The sequence below is a fragment of the Myotis lucifugus genome, unplaced genomic scaffold (assembly GCF_000147115.1).
Source record: "Myotis lucifugus unplaced genomic scaffold, Myoluc2.0 scaffold_319, whole genome shotgun sequence".
Taxonomy (NCBI): Eukaryota; Metazoa; Chordata; class Mammalia; order Chiroptera; family Vespertilionidae; genus Myotis; species Myotis lucifugus.
In genome coordinates, this window is record NW_005871367.1 from 1,067,929 (window position 1) to 1,088,089 (window position 20,161).

Sequence of the window (20,161 nt, forward strand, 5' to 3'; positions counted from 1 at the left end):
AACCCCCTCCCCGCTCCCCACCCCCTTCCTGGTTCTTTGATAAGAATTGGATCCTGAGCTAGGGGTCAAAATAGCTACGGACCAGTGAGCTCTAACTGACCGCTCATGGGTCCTGGCAGGGAGGAGTTGTTAAGAGGTCACTCATTACTCCCTGGGGCCCTCTTCAATGAGGGGAACCAGATGCTAGTTTCCAGGACTAGCCTCTTCTTCCCTCATCAACACCACAACCGGGGTCGGGTGGAGTGGAGGGGGTGGGGGGAGGAAAGTACTTTCTTATTCCCAGCCATAGGCACGCAAACCTTTACCTTCTCATCCCTCCACCTGTGTTCTCCTTTGGGTAAGTTCTAACCAGCTCATGTAGTTGTGAACATGATGCTATTGGCCAGTATGTGGAATCCTGAAGTAGGTTTGTGGGTGGATAGGCCGCTTGAAAAAGAGCTGAAGCAAGATCAGGGGACTGCCCAGCCTCCGACAGAGCGAATGTCTTTTACCGACAGCACCAGAGACCCTGGAGGGTGTGCAGCCAATGCCATAAAGCACGTGTTGCCATTGCAGAGGCTGCTACAATCTGCTGTGGAAGGGCCGGGTAGCTGCTTTTGTTACCTTCTGGTGTATTTCCTAGTGGCCAGCCCCTGCATGTTGCTGATTGATCTCTCAGGCGCTCTGATCCACCCTTCTGAACTACCCCAAGTTCCTTTCCAGGGACATCACTAGAACTTGAATATCAGAACCCTTTCAGAAGTGAGGAGTCTGTTGTCAAGGAAGATCTGGTGCTGATATCTTACTATATATGGCCAAGCTCCAAAGTCCTGCAATTAAAATTTGCCCCGCCAGCGTTTCTGCATACCTGTTCCTCTAAAGCAGCGGTTCTCAACCTGTGGGTCATGACCCCTTTGGGGGTCGAACGACCCTTTCACAGGGGTCGCCTAAGACCATCAGAAAACACATATATAATTACATATTGTTTTTGTGATTAATCACTATGCTTTAATTATGTTCAATCTGTAACAATGAAAATACATCCTGCATATCAGATATTTACATTATGATTCATAACAGTAGCAAAATTACAGTTATGAAATAGTAACGAAAATAATTTTATGGTTGGGGGTCACCACAACATGAGGAACTGTATTAAAGGGTCGCGGCATTAGGAAGGTTGAGAACCACTGCTCTAAAGCCTTACAACCTGCCCCAAACCCTGGATCGGAGAGTTTGGGTTTTTCCAACACAAGCTGTCCTTTCTCCATTGTGTAGAGCTGTAAATAAAAGCCACTTTCTTTCACTACACCCTGGTGTCAGTGTAATTGGCTATCTACAGCACACGGTGGACTACGTTACACTGGGAATCAAATCGTGACCTCCTGGTTCGTGGGTTAATGCTCAACCACGGAGGGTCACTGGCCGGGCAGGGTTTTATCTGATTTCAAACAAAATTTTCCATCACAGAAGAGCTTGAGCAAGTTCTATGTGTGTGGCCTCAAGAGATTTCCTGCTCAAGAACCCTGAGTCCCTGAGGCCTTAATGGATTAACATGCCACGTCCAATGGCAATGTCAGGCAGAAGCTAGGACCAGATAGTCAAGATCTCCCTGTGAGGTTTCCAATGTAGAGGGTGACCTTGAAATCAGAAGGTCACTTGTTAGGCTAAACCTCCTCTAACTTTGTGAAAGCTCTGCAGCAGGTCTTCTGATGCTGTTGTTTCTGTCTTGGCTTGTGCAGACACATGAGGGACACATGTCAGGTGGTCCAGAGGTTGGCCCAGAACACTTGGGGTATTGTTCATCCCTGAACATCCCAGGAAACTGATATTTCAGACCCTGTAAGGACCTACTGGCTGGGCTACAATGAGATACGTAAAATACATAGTTAACTCCATTGGTAAGTGGCTCGTCTTAGCCTTTACCCTTCACCCATGGCCAATACAGCCAGAAATGGTGCCCTTGGGAACTGCTCAGTCATATTAGCAGTAGGAAACTGTTCATAACCTGCTCCTGCCTCCTAGATATTAGACAACTGCATCTAGAGTATGTTGCCCCCATACTGTCCCACTTTTTATCCATTCCTTGGCCACCAGAGTTGGGGTGCTGTTTTAGGAAAGATTAACCACATCTATGGCCAAAATACCAGTCTTTGAGCCTGTTTCCTCATTAGTAAGTTGTTCACTTCACTGAGACTTAGAGTAGGTGAAAATGCCCTGAGCATCATATATAGCAGTGATTTTCAACCTTTTTAATTTCATTACTAAAATTTTGCGGCACACCCCCCCCCAAAATATTTTTTTTTAATACGACAAAAATAGGTCTAATTATGATTCATTCACACTGGACGGCTGTTGGCTATCATTGTGTTAGCTGTTGTTATTTCTCCATTTGACAACCTAAGGGGAAAGAGGTAGTGTCCCTGACTAAATAGTCAAGTATTGCATGTTTTTAAAATTCTTGAGGCACATCGGTTGAAAATCGCTAACCTATATAGTATAATAATAACTATATAGTATAATAATAACTGGCTGCAGGCTCAGGATATGCCAGGCCGTTTGCCATGTAGTGTCTGCATGTGACCCGTTTCAGTGCTCATAGCCGCATGTGGCACACACTGTGCTCTGCATTTCCTTAGTTGTTGGGTATCTTTCCCAAGGCCACCCAGAGGGGAGGGGGCAGAGCTAGGGGGCGTCTGGTCCCCAAGACCTTGAATGGTCTGACCGCTCCGCACCCCTCGCGGTGGCTGGCTCCGCCTGGGAGGAGCAAGTAGTCCCGGCAACCGAGCGGCCGCCGCTCTCCCGGCTGCGGAGGCGCGCGCGAGCCCACCTTCGACGCCGAGACTTCCGGGTTCCTGGAGCGACCGGAAGTGGGTCCTCTCTTACTTCCGGTTCGGCCATTGTTTTTTGCTTCTACCACCGAGCAAGGTGTTGTGCGCCGAGGCGGCATCGCAGTGGTACTCCCAGTGAGTGGACCGGAGGCGGGGAACGAGGGGCTGTCGGGGCGGGGAACGGGGGGCTTCCGGGGCGGGGATCGGGGGGCTGCCGGGGCGGGGGACGAGGGGCTTCCGGGGCGGGGAACGGGGGGCTGCCGGGGCCGGGGTCGTTAGACTGGAGCCGCGGCCGCCCACAGCCCAAGTCGGCGACGTTGGCCAGGCCCACGCTTCGCCCCCGCGGCCGGCGGTACCGTCCCTGTGGCGCTCGGAAGCAGCCTCCTCTTTGTCGCATTCCCTGACCAGCTGTGCCCGACACGGAGCCGGGCCCTGCGGGTGCAGCGATGAACAGGGCAGACGTGGCCCGGGGAGCGGCGTCGCAGGCGCCTGGTCGAGCGCAGAGTGCAGATAGGCGTTCCCCCAGCTTTCCCCTGGGTCAGACGCCGCCGGGATTTCAAACGTGGCGTGTGACTTGGACCCGCAGAAATCCAGATGAGATAAGCCGCTGAGCGTTCGGAACAGTAACGGAAGTGGGAAATGGCCATGCCTTAAACATGTGTGGGCTCCCAGAGCTCACAGGTTATTTTCGTCGTTTATAAAGAAATTGAGGCCTAGAGAGAAGTAGCTTGCCCAGGGTACCCAGTTGCAGAATTGGAATTGGAAGCAGAGCACAGATGCCCTCCTTACCACTAGAGTGCTGATTTTCAAAGTTTCACCCTATATAAACTGAATAAAAGTTTCCCCCCTATTTCAGTATTAGTTAAATGAACCACATTCATTCGTTTACCAACCGTGTTTCTGTGTGCCATGTACACACATGTGCAAAGATGACTGGAAACCAGCCCTGCCCTCTGAGTCCACCCAGAAAGTGGGGGAGACAGCCATGTAAACCCCAAAATAGGAGAACTGCTTTAGTAGAAGTTTGAATGAAAAAGGTACTGTGGCCTCACTGAGGCAATAACCACACTTAAGCCTGGGCAGATCAAGATCAGGAAGGTTTTCTAGGGAAGGTAGATTAAGGAGAAAAAGGTCGGTGTTTGTGTGTGTGTGTTTTATATTTTTGTTGATTTCAGAGAGAAAGGAAGGGGGGGAGAGAGAAACATCAATGATGGGGATCATTGATCTGCTGCCTCCTGCATGCCCCCCACTGGGAATCGAACTCTTCAGTCCACAGGCCCATGCTCTAGCCACTGAGCCAAACCAGCCAGGGCATGTTTTGTTTTGTTTTTCAATCCTCACCAGAGGATATTCTTTCATTGACTTTAGAGAAAGAAACATTGATGTGAGAGAGAAACATCAATCAGTTGCCTCCCATACCAGGCATATGCACCGACCACCTCGGGGACTTGAATCCCACAACCTGGTCATGTGCCTGACTAGGAATCATACCCACGACCCCTCAGTCTACAGGACAGTGTCCAACCAACTGAGCCACACTGGCCAGGACAGAAAAGGTCTGACATCGTCTGACTCCATCAGGTTCTTTTCCTTTGATGGCCATCCAGCAGTTTGGAAGGTGCGTCGGGTTGTATATAAACTAGTTAAAGTAGTGTTATAGTGAGAGGTCAGAGAAGGAGGCTGCCAGCCCTCTTCCTGTATGAGGCAGTCAGGAAAGCCTTCAAGAGAAAATGGCATTTGGGTCTTGACAAATGAGTAGGAGTTTTTCAAAAGTTGAAAGGAAGCCCAGCCGGTGTGGCCCCGTAGTTTAGCAGCAACCCCTGAGTCAGGAGCTCACCCTAAGTCTCGGTCAGGGCACATGCCCAGATTGTGGGCTTGATCCCCAGTAGGGGGCATGCAGGAGGCAGCCAGTCGATTCTCTCTCATTGATGTTTTTCTCTATCCCCTTTCCTTCCTCTCTAAAATCAATAAAAACATTTTTTTTTTTAAAAGCAGAAAAGAAGAAAAATCCAAACAGGGAAAGAGTATTTTAGCTGTGTCTCTAGAACTTTAGTCCCAACTTTATTGTGCATTTCTAGCTCAATAGAAAAGAGTAGAAGAGTGTTGAGCATACACTTCCAACATAGGTTTATTTGTAAGTTAAAGATAGGTGCTCTTTTACAAATTTAATGCACATTATAAAACATGCACTAAATATGAGTTAAATAACAACTTAGTGTTATGTACCCTTTGAATCATCTTGCATTTCCCACATTTGAAGATCATTGTTATCTTTCTAGACTGGGTACCTGGGAAGAGTGGTAGAGAGTGTGGCTAGAACAGAGGTCTAAGACTGTTGTGAAGGGCCGAGAGTGCAAGGTACAGATATTTAGGTTTTATCTTCTAGGGAGCCACTGAAAGTTTAAGAAGGTAAGTCACTTGGAAAGATGCTTTAATTGCCCCGGCTGTGTGCTCGCTCTCTTTTTTTTCTGGAGCTTTGCTTTTTATTTATTTGTTTGTTTATTTTTAAATATATTTTATTGATTTTTTTACAGAGAGGAAGGGGGAGAGAGAGTTAGAAACATCGATGAGAGAGAAACATCGATCAGCTGCCTCCTGCACATTCCTTACTGGAGATGTGCCCGCAACCAAGGTACATGCCCTTGACCGGAATCGAACCCCGGACCTTTCAGTCCACAGGCCAACGCTCTATCCACTGAGCCAAACCGGTTACGGCATGGAGCTTTGCTTTTTAAATGTGGAGGGTCTGTTATCAGCCTGGGGCTGAACACTCCGAGGACTTTGATTTCTCTCTTATGTTTCTGTAGGTACACTCCGCTCACCCTACATCCCAACTTTGAAAAACAGCTCCTGGGACCTGAATTATAGACCATCATTTTAATCAGACAAACTGCTGCTGGAACAAGCTTCTCCTTGGGGTCACAATGGCCACCCCAGGCAGGGAAACTTTAGGCCTCATCCCCGGGAGTGCTGTGCTCCAGAAGCAGGAGCCAGGAAGCCAGACCTGGGGACAAGGCTGCAGCCTCCAAAAGAACCACCTTCCTGTTTGTGAAATTTTCCGGCTACACTTCAGGCAGTTGTATTACCATGAGATGTCTGGGCCCCAGGAGGCACTGAGCCGGCTTCGGGAGCTCTGCCACAGGTGGCTGATGCCAGAGGTGCACACCAAGGAGCAGATCCTGGAGCTGCTGGTGCTGGAGCAGTTCCTGAGCATCCTGCCCAGCCAGCTCCGGACCTGGGTGCAGCTGCACCACCCTGAGAGTGGCGAGGAAGCCGTGGCCGTGGTGGAGGATTTCCAGAGACACCTCAGTGGATCAGGAAAGGTGAGTAGTTGGCATCTAGAACCATTCTCTAATGCTTAGGTTAGCTTGGGAATAGGCATTCTCCATTCCTTAGGCTCTAGTCTGATTTGCTCTTAGGATTCCTGAGCCAGTCATGCACTTCTCTTTATGCTCCAAGCCATAAGCAGAAATGCAGATTGCAGCCAAGCTGTGAATCACTTTGTCAAATAGTGTTTTGTGAGCTCAGCTCCAGCCTGGAGATCCACACAGCACTCCGGGCAGGTAGAGGATCTGCACATTGGTTAGAATGCGGGAACATGGTGAGCAGAGATAAACCTCAGGTGTGCTGATAACATGGGTCCTCATTTGAGAAGTTCTCATTACTCCCTTCCTCAGACTTCTCAGAGTCAATTCTCTCTCTTCCTGCCTTTTAGGTTCCTTATGAGAGGTGACATTTGGGGCTTCAGAAACACTTTTTCCTTTTCTAGCTTTCCAAACCCAATGAGGGTCTTTTTGCCTCTTTACCTCTAATTTCAATTTTTCCTATTTTCCTCGGATCTCTCAAATTTAAAGGCAAGGTAATTCAGATGCAGTGGTTCTCAACCTTCCTAATGCCGCAACCCCCAATTTCATTGTTACAAATTGAACATAATTAAAGCATAGTGATTAATCACAAAAACAATATGTAATTATATATGTGTTTTCTGATGGTCTTAGATGACCCCTATGAAAGGGTCTCGACCCACAGGTTGAAAACCGCTGGATTAGAGGAAAAGCTGGAGAGTCAAAAGTGATAACAGGGAGAAATCTGGCTTCTAGGACCACGGAGCTAACTCACTCAATGACCGTTTATATCAGCCAGGGTTCAGCCAAAGAAGAAAAACCAGTAGAAAATTATTTTACGTATTTATATACATATTTATATTATTGATAGAAAGTGGTTTGTGTGATTATGGGAGTTAGCAAGGCAAGTCTGAAATCTGTAGGGCGGGCCGACTGGAAGGGCTAGCTGAAACTCTCAGGCACAGGCTGAAGCTGCTATCCCCAGGCAGAATTTCTTCAGTGGGACCATCAGTTCTGAATTTTAGGCCTCTGACTGATTAAGTCAGGCCCATCCAAATTATCTAGGATACTAAAGTAAACTGATTATGGACTTTTTAAAAAAATTTTTATTGATTTTTTACAGAGAGGAAGGGAGAGAGATAGAGAGTTAGAAACATCGATGAGAGAGAAATATCGATCAGCTGCCTCCTGCACACTCCCTACTGGGGATGTACCCGCAACCAAGGTACATGCCCTTGACTGGAATCGAACCTGGGACCTTTCAGTCCGCAGGCTGACGCTCTATCCACTGAGCCAAACCGGTTTCGACCCGATTATGGACTTTAATCACATGTACAAAATACCTTCACAGCAACACCTAGATTAATGCTAAATAGGCACATCAAAAGACCACACTATGAATAGGTCAGTTCCTTCAGATGAGTCTCAGGTTGCTCCCTTGTAACTGAACTGGGTGAATTAGGGTCTCCTCTGTGTTTGCTCCTTTGCAGTTTACCAGGAAAAAATAATAAATAAAATTTCCCAAATACCATAAAATACTTTTATTCAGTGCTTTTAAAAAAATGATCACATACCTATGCCTAGGGAATCACTTCCAGTTGATTGGATCCTAGGGCTAAATCTTTTTCCAAGAGTATTAGCCAATGCCCATTTGGCATTATTAAATCCATTGTCAACCAGTATTTCCTTGTGTAAACAAACACACAGAAATAAATCAACCATCACTGAGGTCTAGAGAGCAAGTAGGCCCAACCATGGGCGAAGACAAATGGCTAAAGAACTGTTTAGAGTGCCATTTAGTGAGGAGGGTGGAAGAAAAATTTTCCTAGTTCCTCACTTCTTTCGCTTTAAGCAGAAGAAAATGCTCCCTCTATTAAAACTCAATCTTTGTAGCCTAAAGTGCATCTCGTGCAGACCTGGGCCCTTTTCATCTCCAGCTGACCTTCCTTGGCTGCACCCACCAGTCTCATTTCTGAGTTCATTGGTCCTTACACACTAAATCTGATTCTTGGCTAAATAGAAAAACAAAAAACAAAAAACTCAATCTTTTTTATCCAGGGAGCCTCAGAAAAAGGAGACTGAGGCCCAACCACCATGGCTCGGTGGCTGAGCGCCGACCAATGAACCAGGAATTCACGGTTGGATTCCGGGTCAGGGCACATGCTTGGGCTGCAGGCTTGATCCCCAGTGTGCGGCTTGTAGGAGGCAGCCGTTTAATGATTCTCTCATTGATGTTTCTATCTCTCTCCCTCTCCCTTCCTCTCTGAAATCAATACAGATAATTTTTTTTAAAAAAGTGACTGAGTCACAAACCAAAGAGAGTGACTAACAGTTGATAGGGCATTTGAACCTAGGAGTGGGGTCTTTGGATTCCATTTCTTACTCTGCCACTATTATCAGCTTTCTGATGTGAAGACAAGAGAGCAGTGCCCTGGCTGGTGTGCTCAGTGATTGGAGTGTCAGCCCACACACCGACGGGTCTTGGATTTGATTCCCAGGCAAGGGCATGTACCTAGGTTGTAGGTTCAATCCCTGACCCCGTAGGGGTGCGTGCAGGAAGCAGCTAGTCAGTGTGTGTCTCTCTCCCTCTCCCTCCCTTTAACTGTCTCTAAAAATCCTCAGATGAGGATTAACCAAAAAAAGACACGAGAGCAGGGCTGTCTCTCCTAGCACAGGCTCATAATATGTATTTATGGCTAAATGAATAAACAAGCTTTCTCATGGCAGTTTGGCATGGGGCAGTTAAGGAATGTCAGGGCAGATCAGAGTAAGTCTACTTAGCAGGAGGGAGCACGTGCGTGTGTGCACAGTGGGGCTGGAAAGGGTTGAAAAGGTGTCCGTCGAGGGCTGCAGAATCATGCAACTTGAAAAATGCTTTTATATCCTTTTATTTTAGCTCCTAGCAGGCTTACAAAATATGAAAATAGTAATCATTATCTCCATTTGACAAATGATATGAGCACAGAGAGGTTAATTGACTCATCTAAGATGAAAGAACTAGTAGGTGTTCCCTTTGACCCTGAGACTTAGACAAAGTGTGATTATTGTTGATTACCACCAAGTGTGGGAACTAGACTTTTCCAGCTCCCTAGGTTCTGAGTCCCTAGCTTTCCCCTAGTGTCTTGCTGTGGAATGCCATCTTAGAATGAAAATTGGGATGGGGATTGCATGCCTGTGAGGAAAGGAAACCTATGAGTCCTAGATAATGAATAGGAAGTGTGCCAGGATTTAATTGCTAGTGAATTACAAGGTTTTGTTGTCACAGTGCAATTAAGGTCCATCTTCTGGCAGTTCCCAGAGCTGTTTTATTTAAGAACTGTAACTACCGCCCAGCTATTGTGGCTCAGTGGTTGAGCTTTGAACCATGCACCAAGAGATCACCAGTTTGATTCCCGGTAAGGGCATGTGCTGGGTTGCAGGCTCGATCCCCAGTAGGGGGCATGCAGGAGGCAGCCAGTTGTTGTTGATTCTCTCCCATCGATGTTTCTCTCTCTTACTCACTCTCTAAAATCAATAAAAACATATATTTTTTTAAAGAGAACTGTAACTCCCATTTATAAGATCTGCCCAGTGCAGACCCTGGTCACCACAGACCCCAGGGAACCTCCCGGTCCCACCACTACACTGGAGAGATATATAATAAAGAAGCAAGTTCCCCCCATCAGCAGATGTAACCCAATTGGGCAAGTCCAGTATGGTTTATCGAAGGAGCAGTTATTTTCTCCTTCTGATGTACTATGTATATGCAGAGTGAATGAGCTTATAAGCGTGATTTATTTAGATGCTGGTAAAAGTAGCAATCATGCGATTGTGAGGAGCTGATTTGATGAAAACAGCAACGGTTAGAAAGAAAAGGTCTATGCTTTGAGATATTCTCAAAGTCTCTAAAAATTGATGTTATCTGATCCTGTTTGATTTTAATATAAATTATTGAGGAGATGTAGACCCTATTGAAAACAGTTTGCAGATAACCCTAAAAACCTGTAGCAAAATATCAAGAGGAAATCAGCCAGCAAATATTATTAATTGAGCACCAATGTTGGGCCCAGCATTGTTCTAGGAACTAGTGGTCAAGACAAAAAGCTTATATTTCATTGGGGGAGACATATACAATAAATGTGTAAATAAGGTAATAGGGAGATTAATACATGCAATAGAAAATATAATCAGGTAATTGGAGAGTGACTGTCCTTGCTTTGTCAGTGTGGTCAGGGGTGGTTTCTCTGAAGAGGCGACACTTTTGCTGAGAGAAATTGGAAAAGCTCTTTTGAGGTTTGTCAGCCACTGTTTTGGGATATTGCCTCAGCTGTCAGCCTCAGTCGCATTATTTGTGCATATACAGATATACGCAGCTATCATTCTTTAATTTTCTGGTACTTCGTTTGGGCTCTTCTGTAGGCTTAGGTCCTCGGGAGTGTACTGAATTGCGCCCCTGCCTCCTTTTCCTAGATGATTCTGAACGCAGTTTGTGTCTGAGGAACTGACACAGAGGGAAAGTGGTTATATAATCTGATCTTCGAGCTTCTAGCAGGAAGGTCAACAGAAGGATGAGGATTACAAGCTGCAGATCCTGCTTAGACGGTTGCTTCCCCTAGCAGGCTGTACTGGTGGGGCTGGAAAGAGACTCTGGCTTTCCTTTCCCTGGCTTGCTTTCTTGGTATGCTTCTTAGAGGTTTTGTATTCTGTACCTTCAAGGATGGTCTCTTGAACCTGATTGTATTTCCTTGTCTCTAGGTTTCAGCTCCAGCACAGAAACAGGAAATGCATTTGGAGGAGATGACAGCCTTGAGTGCAACAGAGGAATCTCTTTCTACTTCACTCAGTAACGGTTCAGCCCCTGGAGCCCACCTGGAGCCTCCTCATGACCCAGGGGCATACTGCCTCCCCAATGGGCACTCTGGTACTTGCCTCTCCAGCTCTGGTGTCTAGTCATACCTCTCTTCTGGAATCGCTTTTCCTTCATCTCCACGTCTCCACCTTATTGGAATCCCTCATTGCCCTGTCCTCTGTCTTCCTTCCCTAGTGACTTTCTGTTCCCTTTTGCTTATTCTTTAATCATTAATGTATTTAGCAAGTTTTTGTCATGGCAAAGGCACTGTTGGCAGCAGAGATATATAGTATAGTGTCACTGCTTTCAAAGAGCCATTTAGTTACCTACTAGGCAGAGAGTCAGTCATAGTGTAAGAGACAACCTCATAAGAGACATGAGTGATATCTGTCCTCAGGCATCTGATGCCATCACAAATGAGCAATGTGGACATTGTTAATTGTAAGCAAGATCATGTGGATATTGTTATGGTGAGCTGGGGTGGGTAGGAGATGGATGCTTCATGGAGGAGGTAGCAGTGGTATTGGATAGTGAAAAATCAAGGAGAAATTTTAAGGGTGGAAATGGGTGGTGGACACCTAGAAGAGAGTATCAACAAAGACTCTTAAGTAGTTAATCCTTGGACCCTGTTGAGGTAGGGTCAAGGAGGACTGCATTTGAGAGCCTAGGGTCTGTTTGTACAAGCCCTTAGAGTTAAGGGTAAGAAGTTCAGGACAATTACTCTGGCACATGTAAGCACTACTGATCCAAAGGGTGGACCAGTGGTGGGAAGGTTTAGTAGGAGGCCAGTGTAGGAAATTAGATGTGAGGTGAATGGAGTGGAAAGTGATAGATGCGACAGGCATTGTAAAGGAAAAATCCATGGGGTAAGGGAGAAGAGGGGCAATTAAAGGGTTTTGGACAGTGTCTGGAATCATTGACAGAACTTAAGTCAGGAAAGGAAGATGGTAAGAACACGCATTTGAGATACTGAACTTAAGAATTGTGGGGCAGCAAATGAAATGTCCAAGCAACTGGAAGCTTGTGAAAGGGGTCTAGGAAAGAACCGAGAACTTAAGAGCATAATTAGAACAGTGAGAGTTGGTGAGATCTCTGACAGAGAGAAAAGAAAAGCACTACGGTCTGAGCCTCTGGAGTGTCCAAATGAGAGGGCAGAGAAGGAAGAGAATGGGGGGCCAGAGATCTGAGGGGGAAATCAGGTGAGGCTGGTGCTAGGGGAGCCGTGTGGAGAGGAAGTCGTCAGAAGTATAGCTTCCTTACGAGAGGTTGAAGAGAGTGAGGGCTGGGAGACCAGTTTTCAATTTGACCAGGGTCCTGCTACTGCACTCTCCTTGGAAAATTCACAGCACACTTAGGATAACGCCTGTATGGACAAGGGATGAGAAACTGGAGTTGCCTGGGTCCTCTTGAATCCACTCAGTGGGATACTGACCTTATTAAAGCCAAGGGCAGGGCTTGTCCACTCATAGATTTCTTTCCTCCTTCAGCTCATTGTGCTTCCCCAGTGTCTGCCCTTCCCCAAGTGAGGAACATAGGAGACCAAGCAGCAGAAACTGTGCTTCAGATGGTCAGGCCCCAGGTGAGCTTGGTTCTGTCTATCTTTTGTGAGTTCCTGAGTCTGAGGCCCAGAATACTGGTAGCTAGAGTGTGGTTCCCCACGCCCCACAAGCAGGCAATTTGATTTTTTTTTTTTTTTAATATATCTTACTGATTTTTTTACAGAGAGGAAGGGAGAGAGATAGAGAGTTAGAAACATCGATCAGCTGCCTCCTGCACATCTCCCACTGGGGATGTGCCCGCAACCCAGGTACATGCCCTTGACCGGAATCGAACCTGGGACCTTTCAGTCTGCAAGCCGACGCTCTATCCACTGAGCCAAACCGGTTTCGGCAGGCAATTTGATTTTTAAGGAGGGGACAATTTGAGAATGAGTTATTAACAGTGAATTTTTTGCTTTTCTTACGGTTCCAGGGGCTTTATATATAGTATATAAATATGTGTTGTGACATATTTACGCATTGCAGTTCTCTTGTATATGTTTTAAAACTTTATTTACTTTTTTTTTTTTTAATCCTCACCTGAGGATATTTTTCCATTGATTTTAGAGAGATTGGAAGAGAGAGGGACAGACAGAGAAATATCAATGTGAGAGAAACACATTGATTGGTTGCCACATGCATGAGCCCCAACTAGGGCCCAGGCTAGGGAGGCACCTGCAACCAAGGCATGTGCCTTTGACCAGAATTGAACCCGGGACCCTTCCGTCCGCTCTATCCACTGAGCCATACTGGCTAGAGCTGCTGTTTTTTCATATCACTTCATATTTTTTTTTTTAAACAATTTCTTAGTGATTTCTTCATCAGTACTTCAACTGATTTTCTCTTTCATGGATGCCATGTTCTTTGGCAGCTTGTTTAGACCAAGTTAATGGCCTTTTATTTTAGGCTTCCTCCATATGAATAAGAGTTCACTTTTTGAATAATAAGAATTATATGTCACAGGGTGGGCATCAGGATTTTAGAGATGCTTACGTGGAGCATGGCCAAAAAAAAAGTTGGGAACCACTGAGCTAGAGCTTATCTCAGGGGCACTGGATCATTCTGAGATTGCTCCTCTGGCTTCCAACCTTCTTGCTTCCTTTGGAGCTTGGTGCCACCTACTGAGTTCATGGACTCTCTCTGGACCTGTACTTGTCCTTTTAGATGTGTCCTAGCTTCTCCCTGCCCACCAGGGCCCTTACCCTGTGCTCTTGGTATCTCTGATGACTCCGCCCTTCAGGGTGGGACTGTCTCTGAGCAATAGAAGCTTGTCATTGCAGGGGTCTGCAGTGTATAAGCTCCTGTCTGTGGACTACACTGAACAGAAGTGGGAAGATCCATCACTGAGTCAGAGAGCCCCGTACCAGAACATCATGCTGGAAACCAACTGTAGCATGGCCTCCCTGGGTAATGATTCTGTGCCCTGGTAACTTAGCATCTGCATCCTTCACATTTTTTTTGCTAAATTTTTTCTTTTTAGACTTTTATTATGAAAAATTACAACAGACAAAACAGAACAATATAATGAACCTCTCTGTGCCCATCACCCAGCGTTAACAGTTGTCAACATTCTCTTTACTTCATAATGGATTGAGCTAGGGTGATTTAGTTAGAGTTTGTATTTATAACGGTTAGAGAGCCACTCAAGTTATTATAAGTGATGAGTTACGTTATTGGAAACCTGTACAAACTGACCAGCTAGACCAGACTTCGGAAAGCAGGGCCTCATTGAGACTGAGGAGCCTGGGAGCCTCAGCAAGGAAAGAAAATATATATATATTTTTTAAATATATATTTTATTGATTTTTTTACAGAGAGGAAGGGAGAGGGATAGAGAGTTAGAAACATCGATAAGAGAGAAACGTCGATTAGCTGTCTCCTGCACACCTCCTACTGGGGATGTGCCCACAACCCAGGTACATGCCCTTGACCGGAATCGAACCTGGGACCTTTCAGTCCGCAGGCCGACACTCCATCCACCGAGCCAAACCAGTTAGGGCAAGAAAATGAATTTTTACACTACGTTGAATCAGGAACATAACACAACTGTCTCCCTACATATCCTCCCACTGATATCCATTGTTTTCACTCTGAATCTTTTCTCCCCTCATGGCTCCTTCTCAATTAGACTTTGTTCCTTCATGCTTTCTGGTTGCTGTGGCTCCTAGAGGCTTGGCTTCTCCCCACGCATCATTTCAGCTTTGGTCTCTGGCCTTTCAGTTTTTCTCCTCACTTGACTGTGCTGGTTCAACATCTCTCTGTCCTGATAGATCTTCATCCGTCTTCCTCCACTGACCTTTCCCCTCTTTGTCTTTTGTCCACGAAGAAAAATTTGAGCTATTTCTGATTTTTTTTCTCTTGTTCTCAATTTGTTACCTCATTCCTTATGTGAAGGCTTTTTCAGGTAAATAGACTCCTGATGATTCTTTTTCCTCAATGGGATAAGAAATGCTTTTTTCTTCTTTCTTTTAGCATCAGGTGAGACTTGGATGGAAAATTCAGAGTTGCCTCCAAAGCAGGAAATTTCTGAAGAAACAGTGTCATCTGATGGGACATCAGGAGGCCTGCATGGGGTGGTACCTGAGGGACCTGAAGCTGGGAATGCCTGTGAAGATGCTTTAATGAAGCTAGAAGCACAACCCTCAGAGGAGGAAGGGAGCAGAATGGAAAGTGATTTCTTGGAAAGAACATGTGAGGATAAAAACAAATCTACAGAAGATGGATGTGATGAGTATAAGGATCTTGGGGAACATAAGAATCTGTCCTGTAGTCCTACAGAATATCAAGTTTTGAAGGCACAAAAATTATATGAATGTGATGAATGTGGCAGAGCTTTCAATACAAGTACACACCTCATTAACCATCAGAGAATCCACACTGGAGAGAAACCCTTTGTATGTAATGAGTGTGGCAAGGCCTTCAGGCAGACCTCTCAGCTCACGGCTCATCTCAGAACCCACACAGGGGAAAAGCCCTATGAATGCAGCAAGTGTGAAAAAACCTATCGGCACATGTCCAATCTCATTCAACACCAGAGATTCCACAATGGAGAGAAACCATATAAATGTAATGAATGTGGAAAAGCTTACAGTGTGAGTTACAAACTCTATGACCACCTAAGGACCCATACTGGGGAGAAGCCTTACGAATGCATTAAGTGTGGAGCAGCCTTTTCTCAGAATGCATGTCTTCTCCGACATCAGTTACTTCACACTGGTAAGAAACCCTACAAGTGCAACGACTGTGGGAAAGTTTATCTTTTTTTTTTTTTAATATATTTTATTGATTTTTTACAGAGAGGAAGGGAGAGGGAGAGGAATACAGAATTAGAAACATCGATGAGAGAGAAACATCGATTCAGCTGCCTCTTGCACACCCCCTACTGGGGATGTGCCCGCAACCCAGATACATACCCCTGACCGGAATCGAACCTGGGACCCTTCAGTCCGCAGGCCGAAGCTCTATCCGCTGAGCCAAACCGGTTAGGGCAAGAAAATGAATTTTTACACTATGTTGAATCAGGAACATAACACAACTGTCTCCCTACATATCCTCCCACTGATAACCATTGTTTTCACTCTGAATCTTTTCTCCCCTCATGGCTCCTTCTCAATTAGACTTTGTTCCTTCATTCTTTCTGGTTGCTGTGGCTCCTAGAGGCTTGGCTTCTCCCCACACATCATTTCAGCTTTGGTCTCTGGCCTTTCAATTTTTCTCCTCACTTGACTGTGCTGGTTCAACATCTCTCTGTCCTGATAGATCTTCATCCGTCTTCCTCCACTGACCTTTCCCCTCTTTGTCTTTTGTCCACGAAGAAAAATTTGAGCTATTTCTGATTTTTTTCTCTTGTTCTCAGTTTGTTATCTCATTCCTTATGTGAAGGCTTTTTCAGGTAAATAGACTCCTGATGATTCTTTTTCCTCAATGGGATAAGAAATGCTTTTTTTTTTCTTTCTTTTGGCATCAGGTGAGACTTGGATGGAAAATTCAGAGTTGCCTCCAAAGCAGGAAATTTCTGAAGAAACAGAGTCATCTGATGGGACATCAGGAGGCCTGCATGGGGTGGTACCTGAGGGACCAGAAGCTGGGAATGCCTGTGAAGATGCTTTAATGAAGCTAGAAGCACAACCCTCAGAGGAGGAAGGGAGCAGAATGGAAAGTGATTTCTTGGAAAGAACATGTGAGGATAAAAACAAATCTACAGAAGATGGATGTGATGAGTATAAGGATCTTGGGGAACATAAGAATCTGTCCTGTAGTCCTACAGAATATCAAATTTTGAAGGCACAGAAATTATATCAATGTTATGAATGTGACAGAGCTTTCAATACAAGTACACACCTCATTAACCATCAGAGAATCCACACTGGAGAGAAACCCTTTGTATGTAATGAGTGTGGCAAGGCCTTCAGGCAGACCTCTCAGCTCACGGCTCATCTCAGAACCCACACAGGGGAAAAGCCCTATGAATGCAGCAAGTGTGAAAAAACCTATCGGCACATGTCCAATCTCATTCAACACCAGAGATTCCACAATGGAGAGAAACCGTATAAATGTAATGAATGTGGAAAAGCTTACAGTGTGAGTTACAAACTCTATGACCACCTAAGGACCCATACTGGGGAGAAGCCTTATGAATGCATTAAGTGTGGAGCAGCCTTTTCTCGGAATACATATCTTCTCCGACATCAGTTACTTCACACTGGTAAGAAACCCTACAAGTGCAATGACTGTGGGAAAGGTTTATCTTCTAAAAGAGATCTTATTGACCATCAGAGAATTCACACTGGAGAGAAGCCTTTTGAGTGCAATGAGTGTGGCAAGGCCTTTCGTCAGAATAGTAATCTTATTCGACATCAGAGACTTCACACAGGTGAAAAGCCCTATAAATGCAATGAGTGTGGAAGATCCTTCGGTCGAAAGTCACACCTCATTGCACATCAGAGAATTCACACTGGGGAGAAACCCTATGAATGTATTGAGTGTGGAAAAGCCTTCAGTCAGCTTTCTACTCTTAACCATCACTATCGAACTCGAACTCACACTCGAGAGAAGCTCTGAGGTCTGGCTTCATCAGGTTCTTAAGGTGTAAGTTTCTAAGACACAGAGCAAGGAACTTTGAATCAAACTTTCTTTATAAGAAGGATGTTTACCCTTATCCCCTCTTGGAACCATTAATCAAAGTGGGCCATTCCCTAAATGCTGTCTGTTGGGTCATGAAGGTGGAGAGTGGGAGGAACAATTCAATCCTTCTCCGCTATTGGGGAAGTGTGGACTACACATTTCTTGTATTTTTTGGGTTTTCCCCTCCCTCCCTCCCTCCCTCGTTTCCCTCCCTCCCTTCTCTCTTTTTCCTTCCTCCCTCTCTTCTCTCTTTTTCGCTTTCTTTCTTTCAACTGTTCAGAAATGTATCTCATTTCTTCAGTATGCATCCCATGATCATATGCTTTTCAAGAACAGAGATTATATCTTATTCTATTCCACCTCTCCTATTTTATAAAATCATTCTCCAAGACTCTGATTCATTCTTTACTTTCTCTTGGCTGTATAACTCCTTACCTACTTTTTTTGTTGTGTTAATCCTCATCAGAGGAAATTTTTCTGTTGACTTATTTATTTCAGAGAGGGAGAAGGAGAGAGATAGAAACATAATGATGAGAGAGAATCATGGATCGGCTGCCTCCTGCACACACACCCGCCCCGCCCCCGCCCCCCACTGGGGATTGACCCCACAACCCAGGCATGTGCCCTTGACTGGAATCGAACCTGAGACCCTTCAGTCAGCAGGCTACGCTCTATCCACTGAGCCAAACTGGCTAGGGTTCTGTTGACTTTTTAAAGAGTGGAAAGGAGGGGGAGAGACACAGAGAGGTAAGCATTGATGTGACAGAGACACAGTGGTTGGTTGGTTGGTTACTGCATGTGTCTGGACCAGGGCCAGGGATTGAACCTGCAACTGGGATATGTGCCCTCGATCGGAGTCTAACCTGGGACCCTTCAGTCCGTGGGCTGGTATTCTATCCACTGAGCCAAATTGGCCAGGGCCTTACCTTTTTTGTTTTGTTTACTTTTTAAACTTCTACTCCAGTCTAGACCCCATCACTAGTATTTCCTACTCAGAAAACCTTTTCTTTTTCCCATTTGCTAATTATTGTTCCTCATAATCTTCCAGATTAATCTCATTTCTAGATCCCTTCAGATCCAGCTCATCTGTGAAAGACCTTCAGACGCTTCTTCATTCCTCTTTTTCATTTGACCTCAGTACTTTAAATTAGCTGGTGCTTTAATGTGCAACTGTTGTTAAATTGCCTTGTAAATTATTCTCAACTTAATCCTTATGTGTATACATTCATGCCAATTTGTTGTAGGGTCTTTGAGGTTGGGTACGGCAAATATTTCTTTTAGTATGTAGAAAATAATTTTCATATACTAGTTGTTAACAAATAATATTTTAAAAACTTATTCTTCAATTGAACCATCTTTAAATTGGGCACAATCTACCTACCTGTCTCCACCACCAGACTAGAAGCTTTTCAAGATGGAAGTGGCATCTCATCATAGAATATCACATACAAAGACCTCATATCTTCTACATGTACCTCTGGAAATCTTACTGTTACTTCATTGTTGGTTTCTGATATATATTCTATAGTATGTATGAAGTTTCCTTCTATGTTTTTTTAAAAATATTTTTTATTGAGTTTTTTTACAGAGGAAGGAAGAGGGATAGAGAGTTAGAAATATCGATGAGAGAGAAACATCGATCAGCTGCCTCCTGCACACCCCCTACTGGGGATGTGCCTGCAACCAAGGTACATGCCCTTGACCAGAATCGAACCTGGGACCCTTCAGTCTGCAGGCTGACACTCTATCCATTGAGCAAAACTGGTTAGGGCAAAGTTTACTTCTATTCCTGTATTTAGAAGAAGCAATGTAGAATCGTAGTTAAGGACACAGATTTTTGTTCCTTGAACTCTAGGTTCAATCATGAATCCATCCCTTTCTTAGGTGTGTGATCCTGAGCAAGTCACTTGGTTTCCTTGTGTCTCAGTTCTTCCATCTATAAAATGAATCGACCTCATAGGGATGTTAGGATAAAATTAGTTCGTAATTATAAGGCACTTAAAACCAGTGCTTGGCACATAGTACACACTATAGTAATTATTGTACTTTGTTTTTATTAGGGTGGCAGCTAGATTCTATCACGTTTTAAAATAAATCTATTGGTGTAATTTTATGGGTCATACCATTTACTTTTGTAATATTTTTGACAAGTTTCCAAATAAATGAAATTTCTTTGCACTTTTGGTATAAAAAGCATTTGTGGTGATTTTTTTTTAAAATACAGAACTAGATGAAATTAATGTTTCGTTGGCTTTGCAAAGTATTTTGGAAGAGTTTGGGTAATGTGGGAATTGCTCTGAAGGGTAAAAATAATGGTCTAATCCATTCTTGGGGAGGAGTGACTTGGGAGGGACAAATCTAGCAACATTTTGATTTCTTCAGTGGTTATGCTGTTTAGATTTCTACCTCTTTGTTAATTTTGGTAATATATATCTGGAAGTCATCATTTACCAGGCTGTCAAACGATGGAATAAAGTTTCACCTAGTATTCTATAAATTCTTTTACTCTTTTGTTTT

At 44.7% G+C, this 20,161-nt stretch overlaps 1 protein-coding gene across 1 annotated transcript; it reads left to right on the forward strand.

Annotated features, from left to right (window-relative positions):
• The first annotated feature begins 5,625 nt into the window (after positions 1–5,625).
• ZKSCAN7 (zinc finger with KRAB and SCAN domains 7) lies at positions 5,626–18,181 on the forward strand. Its single transcript, XM_014466035.2, has 6 exons — positions 5,626–6,133; positions 10,889–11,054; positions 12,470–12,561; positions 13,801–13,927; positions 14,999–15,736; positions 16,488–18,181. Exons 1-6 carry the CDS (start codon positions 5,735–5,737, stop codon positions 17,579–17,581), a joined length of 2,616 nt encoding a protein of 871 aa, XP_014321521.1. The 5' UTR covers positions 5,626–5,734; the 3' UTR covers positions 17,582–18,181.
• Positions 18,182–20,161: the final 1,980 nt, after the last annotated feature.

What these genes read in the sequence shown, in the direction of transcription:
- ZKSCAN7 (XM_014466035.2), top strand. Translation starts at nt 5,735, where the DNA reads ATGGCCACCCCAGGCAGGGAAACTTTAGGCCTCATCCCCGGGAGTGCT. An exon ending in CCTCCCCAATGGGCACTCTG is followed by an intron (nt 11,055 to 12,469) that starts GTACTTGCCTCT and finishes TTCCTCCTTCAG; the next exon opens with CTCATTGTGCTTCCCCAGTG. An exon ending in ACATCAGTTACTTCACACTG is followed by an intron (nt 15,737 to 16,487) that starts GTAAGAAACCCT and finishes TTTTGGCATCAG; the next exon opens with GTGAGACTTGGATGGAAAAT.